Source organism: Psammomys obesus, unplaced genomic scaffold (genome assembly GCF_907164565.1).
Source record: "Psammomys obesus unplaced genomic scaffold, mPsaObe1.curated_primary_1811, whole genome shotgun sequence".
Lineage (NCBI taxonomy): Eukaryota > Metazoa > Chordata > Mammalia > Rodentia > Muridae > Psammomys > Psammomys obesus.
Window position 1 is genome coordinate 21,756,174 of NW_026596109.1, and position 18,100 is coordinate 21,774,273.

At 36.1% G+C, this 18,100-nt stretch overlaps 1 protein-coding gene across 1 annotated transcript in view; it reads right to left on the reverse strand.

Moving 5' to 3' along the window:
• Nucleotides 1-18,100, reverse strand: part of Usp34 (ubiquitin specific peptidase 34) — a 185,071-nt gene that overhangs the window by 104,128 nt on the left and 62,843 nt on the right. The window contains 8 exon segments of the mRNA XM_055628770.1: nucleotides 892-1,046; nucleotides 4,396-4,478; nucleotides 7,608-7,703; nucleotides 9,167-9,256; nucleotides 12,589-12,716; nucleotides 12,808-12,923; nucleotides 15,080-15,221; nucleotides 15,223-15,295. Coding sequence (XP_055484745.1) covers nucleotides 892-1,046; nucleotides 4,396-4,478; nucleotides 7,608-7,703; nucleotides 9,167-9,256; nucleotides 12,589-12,716; nucleotides 12,808-12,923; nucleotides 15,080-15,221; nucleotides 15,223-15,295 — 883 coding nt within the window.

An 18,100-nucleotide genomic window follows, 5' to 3' on the forward strand; every position in this document is an offset into this window, starting at 1 on the left:
CATGAGCGGCAGTGAACGCCTTCAATCCCAGCACTTGGAAAGCTGACACAGGGAGGCCTCTCCAAGCTTGAGGCCAGCCTGGTCTACAGAGCGAGTTCCAGGACATCCGCAGCTGTTAGACAGAAAAAAAACTGTCTTGAAAAACAAACAAACAAACAAAAACGTAGGAAGAAAATGGGAGAGGGAAAAGAGCCTTATTTTTGAGACACGGCCAGCCCAGACTGACTTCCAACTTGCTATGTTTGGCGTCTGAATGCCTAATCATCTTTCCTAACCTCTCAAATGCGGAGACTATAGGTATGCACTGGCACACCCAACACATACCTGTTTTGTCATTGATATTTGTTATAGTTTATAAAATAAATGACTACCTACAGTATCTGATTATGGGAAAGAAAACACACACACACCATTACTATCAACACTTCCTGAAAGGCCTTTCCAAGTAGCTAACAAATATAGGTATTAGCTTTTAAGTGGCCAAAAGAGAGACTGAAAGTACAGGAATTTAACTCAAGAAAACTCACATACTTAGGTCCTAGATTTGTCATTATGGGTACACACTTCAAAACTGGACAAACGTTTTTAAGAATAAATACTTGAAGACCAACATTTATGATTAGTGCCATCCTTAAACATCATTCTAATTATGATAAATTCACCAATAGTAAATTATATATATAAACTAACTTTACATTTTATTTAAAAATATGACAGGAAAATCTGAACTGTAAAACTTATAAAAGGATCACCAAAAACTAATGGATTTGTCCAAGTTAAAAGCTACTCAGAAATGAGAAAAAACCAGACAAAGATTGTTACAGAAGTCATTTTAAGAAATTAAAATGCGTAAGAAAATATGCAAATAAAACTTCCAAGATGTAAAATTACCTTCTCCAGGAAAAGATGTTTATAGGTTTCCATTCCCATTGCATGTTGATCTTTACTTCGAACTTGATTTAAAAACCAATGAAGTGCATCATCATAGCATTCAGAATCTTCTACTAAACAATGCCACAGAATGTCGACTTGCTCTAAACTTAACCCTAAACAAAAGTGATAAATTTTGTACATTAATAATTTTGGATGCAAATATGAAACAGGATCATGCTACAATGCTCACTCTAGTCTTTAACTTGTATCCCAACTGCCGGCATCTTATTGGTGAGTTGCCATATCTAGCTTGTGTTTTATAAATTATGTAAAAAAAAAAATTATACACTCCTTTTGAACATCAGCTGAATATGTAGTTTGTTTTTATAAAACATATATGTTGTAACTACTAGCTCAGCAGTAATTCCTTATGGTTTTGCATCAGGAAAATTTTAAACAGGACATTTTGGTCCTAATTCATTGCACTAAAAGCAGCTAGAGCCAAATATGTAAAGGCGCTAGCTTACAGCATCTTGAATAAAGTATTTAAAAGAAATTCTACTAACTTATGCTATCAAAGTAGAAAACACCACAGCTGAAGAAATGAGTCAGCACTTTTAAGAGCCTGTACCTTTATTAGATGACTAATTCCAACTCCAAAAGATCTAAAACCTCTGGTCTCTGTGAGTACCCACACATGTGCAGATACCCACAAATACACATATACAACATATAATTTAAAAGAAAATATTATATACGCACAATGACACATAATAAAAAACAAAGTATTCTAGAACAGTCATACAATAGTAGGTCTAAAAGATTTTGTGAATACATCGCTGTATTATAACAGTAACTGGAAACATGTTGTTGAGGATTACAGAAGACATACCCAAAGGTTGTCCAGAGAGATGAAGGTTAAGATCTATTATTTTTATAAACTATGGAGAAGATCTTTATGAAGAACAAAGCAAAAGCACAGGAGATGATAAAATACAAAGGATTCACTTAGTTCTCATGCCAGGTTCAGATGAAATATACATAGTTACTTTGACCCAAGAACCAAAGAATTCCCAAGTGTAACAAGAACAGATACATTACATAGCAATCACAAGTCTGAACATGAAAAAAAAAAAAAAAAAAAAAAGAGAGAGAGAATCCAAATGATTTTTAAACCTAACCAGTTCATTCCAAAGGCTGCCGTGGTTTCCTAGATTCTGGGGGGCGGGGGGTATGAAAATATATGAATGAGCATATATTCTCACGTTACTAAGAAATCAAATGGCATTCTGCAATTTCAGAAAACACTCACGTAAGTATCAATGTATGAAAGATTTCATCCCTTCAGTAACAGGAATCTCAGCACTCAGGCCACAGGACAGAAGCCACTTAATGCTATACAGGCAGTTTAGAACCATCAAGACCCTACAGTAGTGCCCTGTGTCCAAAGTAACAAACAATGCATAGATGATGTTCTAAGAACATGTGTTGCTAAGAGCCAACATTAGGGCTGAAAAGCTTTCTCTGTGGTTAAGGTTGCTGTTCTAAGAAGGACAGAACTCCATTCCAACCATCGCTATCCAGCACTTCAAAACTGCCTCTAATTCCAGCTCCAGGAAATCTAAAGTTCTATTCTAGCTTGGGGCACCAGCATGTCTCTCTCTCTCTCTCTCTCTCACACACACACACACACACACACACACACACACACACCTTAAAGGACGACAAGACAACATATACTATATACTAGAAGTAATGTTTAGTATTTGTTATTACACAACTTAGGTTATTAAAAGGAGCAAGATAAATATAAAGATTTCTCAAAATAGAAAGGATTGTGGTTAATAGACACAAGACATGCAAAAATTCACTGAACCACTGAAACACACTCAATGAATGAATGAATGAATAAGCATTTGTTATTTGTTCAGTTTTGCACGTGCGTGTGTGTTTCCAGTCAGGGTTTCCCTGTGTAGTCCTAGATGTCCTGGACTCTACTCTTTGTAGTCCAGCGTGGCCTCAAACTCAGAGAAAAAAGCCTGCCTCTGCCTCCCAAACTGCCGAGATTACAGGCGTGCACAACTGCCCCTGGCTAACTTCTGCTATAAACGTTTCAAAATCGTTCCTACTGGGATAGTGAAAATCTGTATTAATGTATCCAATGTAATTAAATATAAGTATAATTATCCTTTCGGTGGTTTTGTTCTGATTCTTGGTTTTGGTGCTTTTATCTAGACAATAAATTTTTTCTCAAGAAGTTATACTGTAGAAAATAAACACAAAACTTAGCAGCTATCTGAAATGATTTATATTGATCATCTCTGTATAAGATGATGTCATATATTCCTCCTTTGGTAATCTGTCACAGTGCGGTACAATGACCTAATAAAAGAAAACAGAAATATGCTATAAAAAGATTTCTGACTTTTGTTTTTACCGTTGTTATCTCAATATTGAGTATACTTCTTACAGTCTGAATGTGAAGGAATTACAAACTTACAACAGCAAGAGAAAACGTGTTATCTCAAGCATAAATAAGGAATAAATAAGCATAAATAAGCATCACTCTTTAAAGTGATGGTGACACATCTCAGGCTGGTAAATAACTTTATCGGTTTGACCTTACTAACCAAAGCATATTAAAGAGCTTAAAGAGAATGTTTAACAAATATTAAAGATAATGCTTAACAAATGAAGCTATTCTGACATGGAGACTCGGAAGAGAAGTAGCAACAATTAGTGAATTGAGAAAAAAAACCATTAGTCAACAAATCCAGATTCCTCTTCTATGTAAGAACAACTATATTCAGATTTAGCCGCCATTCTTTTCCTTTTTCTTTTTCTTCAAGAGATGGGGTTTTCTGTTTAACAGCCCTAACTGTGCTAGAATTCTCTTTGTAGACAAGTTGGCCTCAAACTCACAGAAACCCGCCTGCCTCTGCCTCCCAAGTGCTAGGATTAGAGGTATGCACCACCATGCCTGGCTTTAGCCCCCATTCCTAAATCTATAAAATTGATCTGTACAATGAAACAGCTCAAATTACTTGAAATATAACTGGAACTTATTTGAAATACCACTTATGACCCCAAATAATTTTTAGAAAAACTAACCCAAAGTATAATATTTGTGACTATTTTTAAATAAAATTACAGGATTCTATAAAATAATGATGAAAGATGTGGTTATTCTAAAGTATGTTCTCCCATCCCCAATGTTTTATTTTTAAGATAAGTACTTTACCCCTTGAGAAACTAACACTTGAAAGCAGTGAAACCAGAAAGAGAATTTATCATGGCCCTAATTCTATTATAATAATGACTACAAAAATATTAATAGTAAATGCTCATTCAATGATCGTAGCACAAAGATTAAATTATTATGAAAAACCACAAGTTTTTTATTTGATGTTTATCAAAATGTTTTAATTGTTAAGTCTGATGCAAGTATTTACGGAGCTATCTCGTGTACCTTTAATAGGCACATGAAAACACAGGAACAAATAAGAGAAAATCCAATCTTACTGAAGTGATCAGGGGATCCCAGGGTCGAAAACACACAGGTCAAGAACTGAAGTCGAACTTGAACTTCGGCACTATGGCTATACCTACAAAGACATCAAATAATTAACGAAAGACCTCATTCTTTCTTCTTTTGTGTATGTTTTAAAGCAGGGGCTCCACACTTTGGACCACATCTGAGCAGGGGTCTAGGTCCTCTCCATGCATGGTAAGAAATGCCATTTTTAAACTGTGTGATATTCACATAAATTAAAAGTAACTTAAATACATGTGAGACTACATGTTTATCTGTGCCGGGCATGTTGTCGTCACTAGCCATGTGGATGTTACTTAACCTAAGAAACACAGTACAAATCTAGTTCAGAAACAAGAACCTATGCGACGTCTGGCACTACAAAGGTTATTTCAAACCTAAATAACTGAACAAAACTTAATAGTAATTAGTAATATAGGAGTGGCTGTGAGCTTGGTTCAGTAAATAAACTCTCAAAGCTTTCTAGGAATTGAGTTTGCAGGCATCTGCCAAGCGCCACATTCTAATGCAAGGTAAGGTTTTAAAAGTTAGATGATGACCAGATGATGACCAGAATGTGACCAGCCTGAACACCAGAAAGAAGAGTTCTATAGGGTATCTATAGAGAAAGAGTCCCTGAAAGTTCAGGGACAGGTAAGGAGTGAGAACAACTGGATTTCCATCTGGAGATCTCTTCAGTAACCTAGTGGACTGTGCTCTGAAGGATCAGTTTCTGTGATGAGAGTAAATCATGAGTTCCTGTCTCAGTGACACACAAAAGACATACTGCATTGCAAATTACTCAAACTGTTTTGCCAGCATAGAGCAGCAGACAGCCTAATCTCTAACCTACATCCTAGTTAACAGATAACTACAACTTCTTAACAGAAATGCTTGTATTTTTCTATTAAGTGCAAAATATCAAAAGTGGCATAAAAGTTACACTATATTTATTATTAAGGATGCAAAGTTAAAAGTTTTTATCTAGGGGCTGGAGAGATGGCTCAGTGATTAAGAGCACTGTCCGCTCTTCCTAAGGACCCAGATTCAACTCCCAGCACTCACATGGCAGTTCATAACTGTCTGTAACTCCAGTTCAAGGTGGTCTGACACCCTCAAACCAATGCACAAAAAAAATAAAATTAAATAAATCATTTAAAAACAAAAAGTTTTTATCTAAAGCAGTGGTTCTCCAGTTTCTCTGGATCTGGTGATCCCTAACTATAAAATTATTCCCATTGCCATTTCATAACTGTAATTTTGCTACTGTTACGAATCATAATATAAATACCTATGTTTCCTGATGGTCTTAGACGAACCCTGTGAAAGGGCTGTTCAACCCCCAAAGGTCAAGATCCAGGGGTTGAGAACTGCTATTCTAAAGACTAACATCATCAGTACCTTTTCTCCTCTTTAGTGGCTTTTTACTGTGTCTATTGGTGCCTTTTGTGAAGATGAAAATTGCTGGAATTAGGGGGAAAGGCTAAGCGGTAAGCAACACACAGACTAAGTAAAATGATATCTAGATAAAAGCCAAGGCTTTTAATACCTTCTAGCATTTTACTAAATGGACAGGCATTTTGTAGCAGAGGCATTATGAGTACAGGTTCAAGTAATGCCTAATCAATGAATTGAGAATTAATGAATTGCTCTCAGTGTGAATTGAGGAAAATTAGTGCCAGACATAAAAATGAATGGTTCCTCTTTACAAAATGCTTTATAATTTTACCCTATACTTGCCTCTCACAAAGAGAGTTGCCTAACTCTACAAGGGATAGGGTCAGTTACTTTGTCCTCATTTTTCCGGATTCCATAAGTCAACCTTTGGATCCATGCCTATTAAATTACAAAGAGACCTACTAGACATTGAAATATTAGCCAGAAAATTTTCTTAGGATATCAAAATTGCTACTGTCAGAAATTTTTATTAGCTTGTTCCTAGCTTCAAACACTAATGCAAATACATGGAAATAACCTGCACACAGGCATGGGACATAAGCGATGCTAACAAACAAAATAATAAATGGAAGCTGGGCTGATGGTTCAGAGGGACAGCTTCTGATTTCAAGTCCCTGTTTCTGCCTCTGCCCTCCCTTCCTCCTATGGCGGACTGTGATTGAGACATGCAAGCTATATAGTAAGTTTTGTTGGCTGTATAGGCCAACAAAAATCCTGTTCAAAAAGTAAATAAAAATAAAAATTGTAAGTGCTAGACACACACAGCTTGGTTATAAATGCTAGTGCCATTCTTTGCTACATGTGTGGCCTTGCCTAATTTATCCATCGTTTCCAATCTTCAGTGCTCTCAATCGTAAAATAATACTATCTTCTTCAAAAAGGCGGCTGTATATCTTTCAAAGTTAGCACTTAAGTCTTCACTGGGTATTATGCACATGTGTAAGGAGGTGTAAATGATGTACTCACACCATGCCCTTAGTTATGAGAAGACAGGTGACATAAAGGGTGTATTTTTTGAGACAGGGTCTATTAAGCTAGAGAGATGGCTCAATGGTTCAGAGTACCACTGCTCTTGTAGAGTGCCTGGATTCAATTTCCAGAAAGCACATGGTAGCTCACAACTACCTGTAATTCCAATCTCAAGGAATCCTAACAAAATTCTTCTGGCCTTCTATAGCCACTGTACATGAAGGTGATACAGACAAATGTCATAGGTGTACATGACAGCAAAACATGCACACACATAAAGTAAAATAAATAAATAATTCTGGAAGTATGTTTACAATTTTAAAATAAAAGTCCTGGCCCTACTAAAAAAATACTAATGATTTCTGAAAAATATTTACTGTTTTTTTTTTTTTTTAATGGTTTTATGACAGGGTTTCTCTGTGTAGCCCTGGCAGTAATGGATTTATTCTGAAGGTCATGAACCTCAACTCAGAGACCCGCCTGCCGCTAGCTCCAGAGTACCAGTATTACCTGGAAAAAATGTTTACTTTTATCTCTAAAAAGCAAAGACTTCTAATTAATTTCAGTAGTGAAAGTTAACCAAGCCCTAAGTTAATCAACCTAACTTTTCTAAGAATCAAGTAACATCATTGGAAAATCTTATAACGTAATGTTTTTTGTCTTACAATTTTACATTAAAATGCTGTTATGTCTTTTACATATTAATGAAAGGAAAACAGAAAATTATCTGTCAGAAAAAAAGAAATCATTTCACTTACTCGGAAAAAGTACTTACAGTGCGTGCTTTTGTCTTCCTTCTCTTAGACTTTGAATGTAATATACCAGATTGTCAAAGAAAAGCTTCATCATGTTCAGTTCTTTTTCTGCCCACCTGGCCCAATTGAAAGAAAATACCAATTTTAAAAGGGAAAGAGTCAGAGAACAGAAGATATGTCTGAAACGGAGGAAGTTTTTTAAAAAAATCTTCAAATATAGAACTTTTGGGGTTGGTTTGGCTTGGCTACACAGGGAGACGGGGTTTCTCTGTGTTGCTCTACATGTCTTGGAACTTCCTCTGTACATCAGACTGGCCTCAAACTGCTGGGATTAAACACATCCATCACCATGTCCAGCTGATTGCGCACAGCTTTAGTCTACGCACACACGAGGTAGGCAGGTGGATCTCTATGAATTCAAGGCCAGCATGGTCTACTTAGCAAGTTCCAGACTAGCCAAAGCTATATAATAAACCCTGTCTCTCTCTCTCTCTCTTTTTTTTTTGTTAAATTGTGCTTAGTAGTTAACAGTACTGGCTGCTGTCCTAGAAAACCCAGGTTCAATTCCAACACACAAATGGCAGCTCACCACTATCTACTACTTAAAGCCCTAAGGATAAGACCCTTTCTTCTGACCTCCATAGGCTCTGGAACCATCTGATGTGCAAACATACACGCATGCAAAGCACCATACACTAATTTTAATTAAATGAATAATTTCAAGATAAAAATGTTACTATAATTTTATTTTTCATGTGTATGGGTATTTTGCTTAAGTGTGCATCTGTCCACCATTTGCATGCTGTACCTAAAGGAAGCCAGAAGAGCCTGCAGCTCCCCTAGGCCTAGAGCTTTTCAAGTTGCCATGTGGATGCTGAAAATCTCATCCTGGATAAAGAGCCAGAGGCCTTAACAGTGGAATCATCTCTCCAGCCCCCATAATTAGCATTCTAAATTAAAAATTCAACATCTGTAAAGGGAGAAAAATACTGACTTAGTTTTGCTTTCTTTTGGAGACTTTCTCATCAACTATGGACTATACAGCTAGCACCACGTGAAACAGGACAACAAAGTATGATTGTCTCAAAAATAAAAAATAATATACAAACCAAACAAACAAGCTTATGAGATTTGAAAATGACAGATACATGATATATCAAAATGCTGAATAACTAGGTGCACTGGACTAGAGCTTTTTCCTACCAGAGTATTGTCCTTGAAAGAATTATTTTAACATTTGTTAGTCATAACTTTTCCATAAGTATAAAAAATAATAATGTAGTATTAAGGTTATCACTATTATAAGAGAGTTTTGTGCCATGAGTTGTCTGCAGCTGTCACATACAAAAACTACCTTTTCCTTAGAATTGCAGCATCAAATGCTACAGTACTGTTCTCAAACTACAAAGAAAACAAAGAACTACTAACAGATAATGTTCTCATGGTTAAAGGCAGAAAAGGTTGGCAAAATTAAATTATGAAACCCAATTTTTCCTTAGGCACAGTAAAAGCTACTACAAAACCTGATAATATAAATTTCAAAAAAAATCTTAAAAAGTATTTTCTTTTATTCACTTACATTGTAATCCAATGTGTATCGTAACTGCTACCAAACTGCTGAAAAGTACCAAATAGTTTTGGAAGAAGACGAAGTGAAATCACTACTGATCTGAAACAATAAGCACAAATTCATAGAATAAAACAAGTAAGTTACTCTCTAGATTTTCACAGAAATCTTAAGTGGATAAGTTCTTAATGCACTTGACATATAAATACATGCTTATAAAAAATTGTTTCTAATGCCTAATTTATATATGTAAGCAAAAAATTCAAGTTTCAAAACTTTTAAACCAAGATTTAAGATACAGGATTGTTGGTGCATAACTTTATTTCCAGCACTCAGGAAGCTGTGAGTTCAATACAAGCCTGGTCTACAAAGTGAGTTCCAGGCTGCATAGTGAGAACCAGTCCTTTTATTTTTACTTTTTTTTTTTTTAAGATTTATTTCTTTTATTATGTATACAATGTTATGCCTGCATATACACCTGAACGCCAGAAGAGGGCACCAGATCTCATTATAGATAGTTGTGAACCACGCTATGGCTGCTGGGGATAGAACTCAGGACCTCTGGAAGAGCAAGCAATGCTCCCAAATTCCTGAGCCATCTCTCCAGCCCTGAAAACCTATCTTAAAACAAATTTAAAAAAACATTTCTTTCCTAAAAAAATGTTTGATAGTTTTATCACTTTTTCAAAATTACATTTATATTAAAACTGATCACCCACTGCCTTATACACTTATTTCTAATAAAAGTACAGCTCATATTCCAAAGAAGAATAAAAAAACAAGAAGTAATCACTGTAAAATATGAAGCAAAGTGCTGAGGATACAACTCAGCTGTTAAAGGACTTGCCTTTGGGCTGGATACAGCACGAAGCCCACCATTTGGCTAACACCTACAGGGCCCTGGGCACAGGCCACTGTGTGTATGCGGCGGAGCGCCGCTGCTTTATAAACTAAAAACTACACAAAGCTATATAATAAGTGTACAGTTGCTTTTAGATGCTCCAAAAGACTTAAAGCCAAGATTTTCAAGGAAAATGAAAATACAATATGGTGCACAAAAGTCTAAGGGATGAAGACAGAAAAGTAGTAAAAAACTAGAAAAGAAACAGTATTTAACAGAACTGGGGAGGAATAGACCACGTTGGTATAAACTGAAGTGTAACCGAACAGTAATGAAGATAACGCCTTGTGATATCCAAGAACTTACTAAATATTTTGAATAAATATTTGACTTTTGTAATGGTTTTGAAATGGCCAACCATGTTTCCCAATAAAATAGCTCAGTGAGAAAACAATTACTTTCCAAGTAAGCCTGATGGCCTGAGTCACTAGCCCTGGCTCATGTACTAGACATTAAAGCAAGGTCTGTACACACTAAGCAAACGCATCTACAGTCTACACTCTAAAACATTAAAAAGTCCTCTCGCGAGCTCCCTGCGGAATAACTGTGTTTTACTTCTTATCTCTGTCTACCTGCCTGTGTGTGTGCTTGCACCTGAGTCAAGCCATGTATGTGGATATCAATGCAGGACTTGGAGGAGCCAGAGGCCCATGAGTCCTGGAGAGGAAACGCTTCGGGTTTGGCAGCATGTGCTTTTACCTACTGAGTCATCTGACTGGCCCAGCATTACTGGTTTTATTTCTTGGGTATGTATGTGTATAAAAGTGTATGTGCTGCTGGAATTAGAACAAACAGGCCTTGTACATGACAGGCATGTATTCCATCACTGTACATTTCTAAGAACCATTATTGTTTTTTTCCTTTAAAAAAAAATGCATAAGACGACATAAAGTATCAATTTCACTTGTTTTTACAAAAATAAAATCAATAAGAAACCAAAGGAAAAATTGACAATAGTGTCATCATAATCACAAAAGCAAATTGTTTTGTTTTGTTTTGTTTTGTTTGGACCAAGTTTCACTGTGTAGCAAGAGTGAAGGCTGTCCTGGACTCACTTTGTAGACCAGGCTGGCCTAGAACTCAAAGAGATCCCCCTACCTCTGCCTCCCAAGTGCTGGAATTATAAATATATGCCACAAAGACCCGATTCACAAAGGCAAATTTCAAAATATTTTATAGAACGCAATTTCAACAACAGTTTTTATAAATAGAGTAAAACTGGGGCTAGAGAAGAGTACTCAGTGGATAAGAGCACTGGCTAACTCTTCCAGGGGACCCAGGTTTGATTCCCAGCACTCAAATGGTAGCTCAGAACCATGTGTGACTCATTTCAGGGGCTCCTATACCTGACTTCTGATCTCTACAGACAAAAGGCACAGACATGGTACAGACATAAAAACAGTTAAACCACTAATACACATTAAAAATTGTATTTAGTTTGTGTGTATGTGAGGCACTGACATGCCACAGCACACCTGTGGAGGTCAGAGGATAACTTTTCTTATATTTACGGTTGTGAGCCTAGCCTTTAATGACTGAGCCATTTTCTACAACCTGTTTTCTTTTCCAGTTTGTTGACTGAAAGGAACAAACTCTGGTTTTTAGTCTTGGCAGGAGCACCTTTGCCTACTGGCCCTTTTTTAACTTTCAAAAAAAACATTGTGTGGAGGGCTGCCATTCAAAAGAGTGCACAAAGAAAGCTGTTCTGCTAAAACCACTATGCAGAAGCAGGTCACTGTGAGTGGTTTAATGCCAGAGGTCAGCAAAACATGCACTAACTGTCAGAGAATACATCTCTTTCTGCTCTCACTCTTCACCGTGCAGATATGGTCTCACTGTACAGTCAAGACTGGCCTCCAATTCACAACCTTCCTGTCCTAGCCTCTCAAGATCTAGGATGACAGGTGCAGGTGATCACAGAGACGATGTTCTACTTTATAAAACTCTATTTTACTGGAGTTTTAATAACATATCAACACTTTTATGTACTTTATTTACTCAATTTCATGAGTTCCTAATCTCATTCTTTTATACACTATAGAAGTTGAGACCAAAACAACGGAAAAAACTCATTTCCTTAAAATAGGGTTTCTAAAATGTTTACAACTTAGGTTAAGTTAATTTAACTTCTTTATATACACGAGAAAGTTTAAGAACATTTAATGCAATTTGAAAGCAAAATAAAGACAGCGTATCACTATAATTAAGAAAATATGTATGAAAATATCATAATGAATCATATTATTTTGAAAATAAATACACTCTAATCATTAAAAAAATACAAGAGAGTAATACTAATCCTTTGCTTCTGTCAAGAGAGGAGCAGATCTGGATGCTGAATAAAAAACAAACTACCCTAAGAGATAAAGTGTTGGCCTTGTAAGAACACAAGCCCAAAAAAGAACTCGAAAATCACAACTGATGAACAGGCGATTGGTATGTGCACATTAAATACTATGAAAACAGTATACCTATTCTGTACAAGGCACAAAAGGAACTGTTACTCAACAAGAAAATAATAATTCTTCTTTACCTGTTGTTCCCTAAATTTTCAAGGCAGCCTTCAATGAATCTCATTCGAATCTGTCTGTCTGTAAACCAACAAACCAAAGAACACAGAAGTTTCTCGGCTTCATTTATTAATCCCTCAGAAAGATTAACCTACAAAACAAAAAATAAATTTAGTTATTACCTATCCAGATTGCACTGGGCTGTAATTTTTATGTCCTTTTGTATTTATTACGCAACTTACTGCATTATCATCTTGCACTATATCCCACAATAAAGTATTTCCTTTCTTGCACACATTATCCAAATTAATGTCTGTCACAGCATTACTATTGAATTGATGTTTATGAACGGCAGGTCCTAAAAGGAAGGAAGAAAGCTAAGTGTAATAACAAATTACAGAATTCGTAATTTGCAAATCCAAATAAAAGTTTAACAATGATTATAAAATATAATATTAGCACAATTATTTCACTAATAAATGAATATCAACAAATCTGTTTACAGTTAAGGCTGAAGTAAAGTAACAGTTTTCATCCTACTGTCTCTAATAAATATAAATGTTTCATATCAAAAGAACTATATGGATACCTAAAACTAATATGAAGCATATAGATGACTACTATGAAATTAAGACTTTAATCACTGGATAGTCTGATAAATGTCCTTGGTTATAATCACTTAAAATCCTTAGTTTTGCAGAACAGTGGTGGTGCATGCCTTTAATTCCAGTGGACAGGAAGAGGTGGCAGGCAGAGCTATGTAATTTTGAGACCAGCCTGGTCTACAGAGTGAGTTCAAGGACAGCCAAGGATACACAAGAGAAACTCTGTCTCGAAAACTAAACTAAACCAAACCAAACTAAAACAAAACAAGCCAAAACAAAACAAAGCAAAAAACCCCTCAGTTTTCTTTTGTTTAAAAAGGAAAGGCACCTGGGCGCAGTGGTGCATGCCTGTTATCCCAGCACTAGGGGAGGCAGAGGCAGTTTGAGGACAGCCTGGTCTATAAACTGACTATAAAGGACTTAGCCACCTGCAATAATGTTATTAATAGGAATATGGGTCAGTTTCACAAAGAAGCCAATGAATCCCAGAATAGCAATTCTATTGCTGTGGCCAGGGCAGTTTGTTGCAAGATATTTGATTCCCAAAATTGTGAACTATAAACCCTGTTTCTTTAGTGTAGTTGAGCCTTATCATACACCTTTAATGAAAGGACTTTCTCTTTATTGCAAACAGGTAATTACAGTGTGGTTCACCCAGCCCGAGCACTCACCTTTCAGCAAAGAGTTTTCTGTACACAAGATTTAATAAAGTTAACCCTAGATCAAGAGGCAGAGCAAGAAACCAGCTGACAGGGATTAAAGAGGAGGAGGATTAAGGGTTGAGGGGTATTTACTACAGTGTGGAGAAGAAAGAACTATCAAGCTCAATCTCTGACTTTAGCTTAGGCTTCAGCAACTCCGTTCCGTAGCTCCCTGGCTTTTTGGGCTTTGAGCTAGCAAGGCCTTAGATTTTTTTTTTGGCCTTTTTCTCCTAGGCTGTCAGTTGAGCTGGTGAGTCTTTGGGTTTTTTCCCATCTGGACATGAGCTGAGAAGAAAGGTCATCTGGGTGCTACTCTGCCCCACTGAGCTAACAGGTTTTCACCCCAGCATCTGGCTCATGAGTGTTTATTGGTAAAATAGAACGATTAGGATTTTCCTTCTTTTAAACAACAGCAGTCTAATGAAATTCTTTTCTATCGCATTTAGTTCATCTTTTAACCAGCCAAATCCAGTCCTTTCTGCACTGCCGAGTTGGCTCTGAATAATGCATTACCTGACCCATGTCTGTTTGTTGGAGACAGTTTGAGAGGATTAGAGACACATGGCATAGGAGAGGATTGCCGCTACTATTGTTTAACCTTATCTCCATTCCTCCAAATCTGGTCAGATCCTATTACTTTCTTACATTCAATTTAGAGTGATCTGACTAGCCATTTCTCGAACATTTTCATTACCAGATGAAGAAAAACCTTGTTTTTTAAGCAGTGATCTCTTATTTTTCCAAACCTCCCTGACTCCATGCAATCTGTATCTCGGTACAGATAGATCTGATAACACTACACATTTCATATCAATGAAATCATACACTATGTGAAGATTTTTTTTTGCTATATTTATCTGTGCTATATTTTTTTTGCTATATTATCTGTGGGTCCCAATTTTCTGAAAATAAAATCTATCATAATCACATTTTCCAAAATATATTTTACTTAGTAGTTAATATGCAATGTCTTTCGCAGATGAACATCACTTGATAAAAATATAGAATTGCTAACAATGCAAAGAACCCTTGCTTCTATAACCCCATTACTTCAAACAAAAACTCATGATGGAGTACTTCTGATTTTATTGCCTTAACAAAAAGCTACTGTTTAAATTATTTTGGTAAAACCACTTAAACAGTAACAATTTATTCTTTTTTTAATCATGCAATTAAATTAGTTCAGGTTTGAACAAAGTAATTCTTACCTTGACTAAGATGTTCATGATAGATAGATGCTAAATTGGGAAGATGTTGTTGGAGATGAGATGTTAGTTCTGCATGTGAATTTATCTGAACTAGTTCTTCTTCACAGCCAGATTCTTCACCATCAAAATCAGCCATGTTTTTTTTCTGATTTGGCACTGACCTGTGAGCTACTGCAACTGACATCATCTGCACTTAGCATATCATCAACCATATGTCTACAACACACAGAAAACCATACACTTATTAATTATGAATGGGGGGAGTTGTTAGGGTCCTACTGCAGGCTACACAAGCACTCTTATACTGAGCTATATCCTAGCCCTTAAAACTATAAACTTAATCATATATAATAAACAAGAATTTTTTGTTGTTGTTGTTTCGAAACAGGGTCTCACTCACTACATAGCTCTGGCTGTCCTGCAACTCACTTTGTAAACCAGGCAGGACTCAGAGAGATGCACCTTCCCAGTACTAGGATTAAAGGTATATGTTACTATGCCTTGCTATGAACTTTTGAATGTTTTTTTTTTTTAACACTCTTCTATGACATTTGGCACAAATTACTATACGATCAGAAAGTAAGCTGTGAATTGTATGTAGTACAGGTGAGTTCAAACAGTTTAACGCTATGCAATACTGAGAAATTTATAAACATTAGAAAGACAACAACATATGATATGAACTAGTTAATTTTATAGCATAAACCTATCATATTCTAAAACATATGCATGCATATTAACACACTTCATTAGAACAATTTCAAAAATCGCTTTTAAGCAGTATCATACTTGTTAAGTATTATATAAACAAATTCTTAGTGAATTGTTTACATTTGCTAACACAAGTGCAGTGTCAACGAGACAGGAGAGAATAGAAAATACTTCAATTTAAGGAAGCAATCTAGTTAAGAGTTAATATTAATTGAGGAGGACTCTCAAAGTATGGAATAATGGTACATCACAACCTTAACATGGACAAAGGCCTGGTTTAATCCTTAGCACCACCAAAAACTTAAGTCTCCAAATTAACTTCTTTCAATTCAACAAAGAGCTACTAAAGTGGTATATATTTTTAAATAATACAACACTGGGTATTTTTCAATATATCAAAAACAAAAAGATGAAATATTAAAAAAAAAAAAGTTCAAAGTCAAGTGTGGTGGCACAAGCCTATAATTTCGGGACTCAGGAATGGAAAGGCAGGCAGAATTCTGTGAGTTTGATGTTAGCCTGGTCTACAAAGTGAGTCCAAGACACCCAGGGCTACACAGAGAAACCCTGTCTCAAAAAGGCCAAAAAAAAAAGAAAAAGAAAAAAAGAAAACACTGCCTTGAACTGACCAGTTTAAAAGCACTGCCCGTTCTTCCAAAGCACTCACTTGGTAACTGTCCATTAATCCAGTTCAGGGAATCCAATACCCTCACAGACATCCATGCAAGAAAAAACACCAATGCAGATAAAGTAAAAATAAATAATTTAAAAATTTTTCAAAAAACAGTGCCTTAAAAAACTGAATGCCAACCGGGCACTGTGGAATACGCCTGCAATCCCAGCACTCAAAGACACAGAAGCAGGAAGATCACTGTGAGTTCATGGCCGCCCTAGTTTATAAAGTGAGTCCAGGACAGCCAAGACTACACAGAAAAAGGGAAAGAGGTTTAAAAAAAAAATTTAAAATATACTTTAATGCCTTTATGAGGAGAATAAAAGAAAAGTAAAATAACATGTATACATATGTAGTTCACTTAACTAAACTAAATTTTGGAAAATCTGGCAAAATAGCAAGTCTTTCTTAAAAAATACATCTTAATAAGCCAAATATTCATCTCTCACCATCAACTCAACATATAACCAGTTATACTGACGATGAACTGCAAGTAAAAAGTTAATTAGACATTTGCAGCAAACATAGCAGCCCATGAAATTCTCACATAATAGTTTATAATAGTTTTTATACTTAACTTATTATTATTACCATTTATTAAAATTTATTTAATTTGTATCCCAGCTGTGGCCCCTTCCCTCTTCTCCTCCCAATTCCAGCCTCTCTCCTTCTATTCCCCCTATGCCCCTCCCCTAGTCCACTGATAGGGGAGGTCCTCCACCCCTTCCCTCTGACCCTAGCCTATCAGGTCTCATCAGGGCTGGCTGCACTGTCTTCTTCTGTGGACTAACAAGGCTGCACTCCCCAGGGGGGGGAGGTGATCACAGAGCCTCTCAACTGAGTTCATGTCAGAGAGAGTCCCTGTTCCCATTTCTAGGAACCCCACTTGGAGACTAAGTCTATAGGCTACATCTGAGCCAGAGTTTTAGGTTGTTTGTTTTGTGTTGTGTTGTGTTTCTAATCAAAGATAATTCCCAGGCATAGTGGCCATGATGGTTTTTTTTTAAAAGAACAAAAGGTTCCCAGGCATAGTGTCACAAACCTGTAATCCCAAACAGAAGCAGGTAGATAGATCTCTTTTGAGTTTGAGGATAACCTGGTCTACACAGTAAGACAGTATCTCAAAAGAAAAGAAATTAAGAACTTAGTCTTACTTAATCCCACAATTAACAGAATCACTTATTGTTAAATACAATAATATAATAGATATATTTTACAAATAGAAAATTCTTTTCAGCAACCATCCTTATTACTATCCTAAAATTACTAGATCAATGTTTTTCATCAACATTTAATTCAAGTTTCCACGAGTGATCTTACATGTTCGTTCATGGAACTGTAAAAAAGTCTTTGCTGCCTAGTACAGTAAGTGGCCGTTACACAAAGGGGAGGGATGGAAAAGCTTTTTTAAAGACATCTATTGATTCCAGCATGTAAATGGAGGGAGTCAGGAATATAGCTAGGGAGATGCTTACATAGCATGTGCAAGGCACTGAAATTAATTCCCAGCTTTGCAAAAGCAATCATACATGTAATACTGAATAATTTGTTTTTATACTGGTTATTATGATTACGATCTTTTAGGTATTACTTAAATAAAATATGTAATTAAAATGAGCCTTACTCTTTTCAGTGTT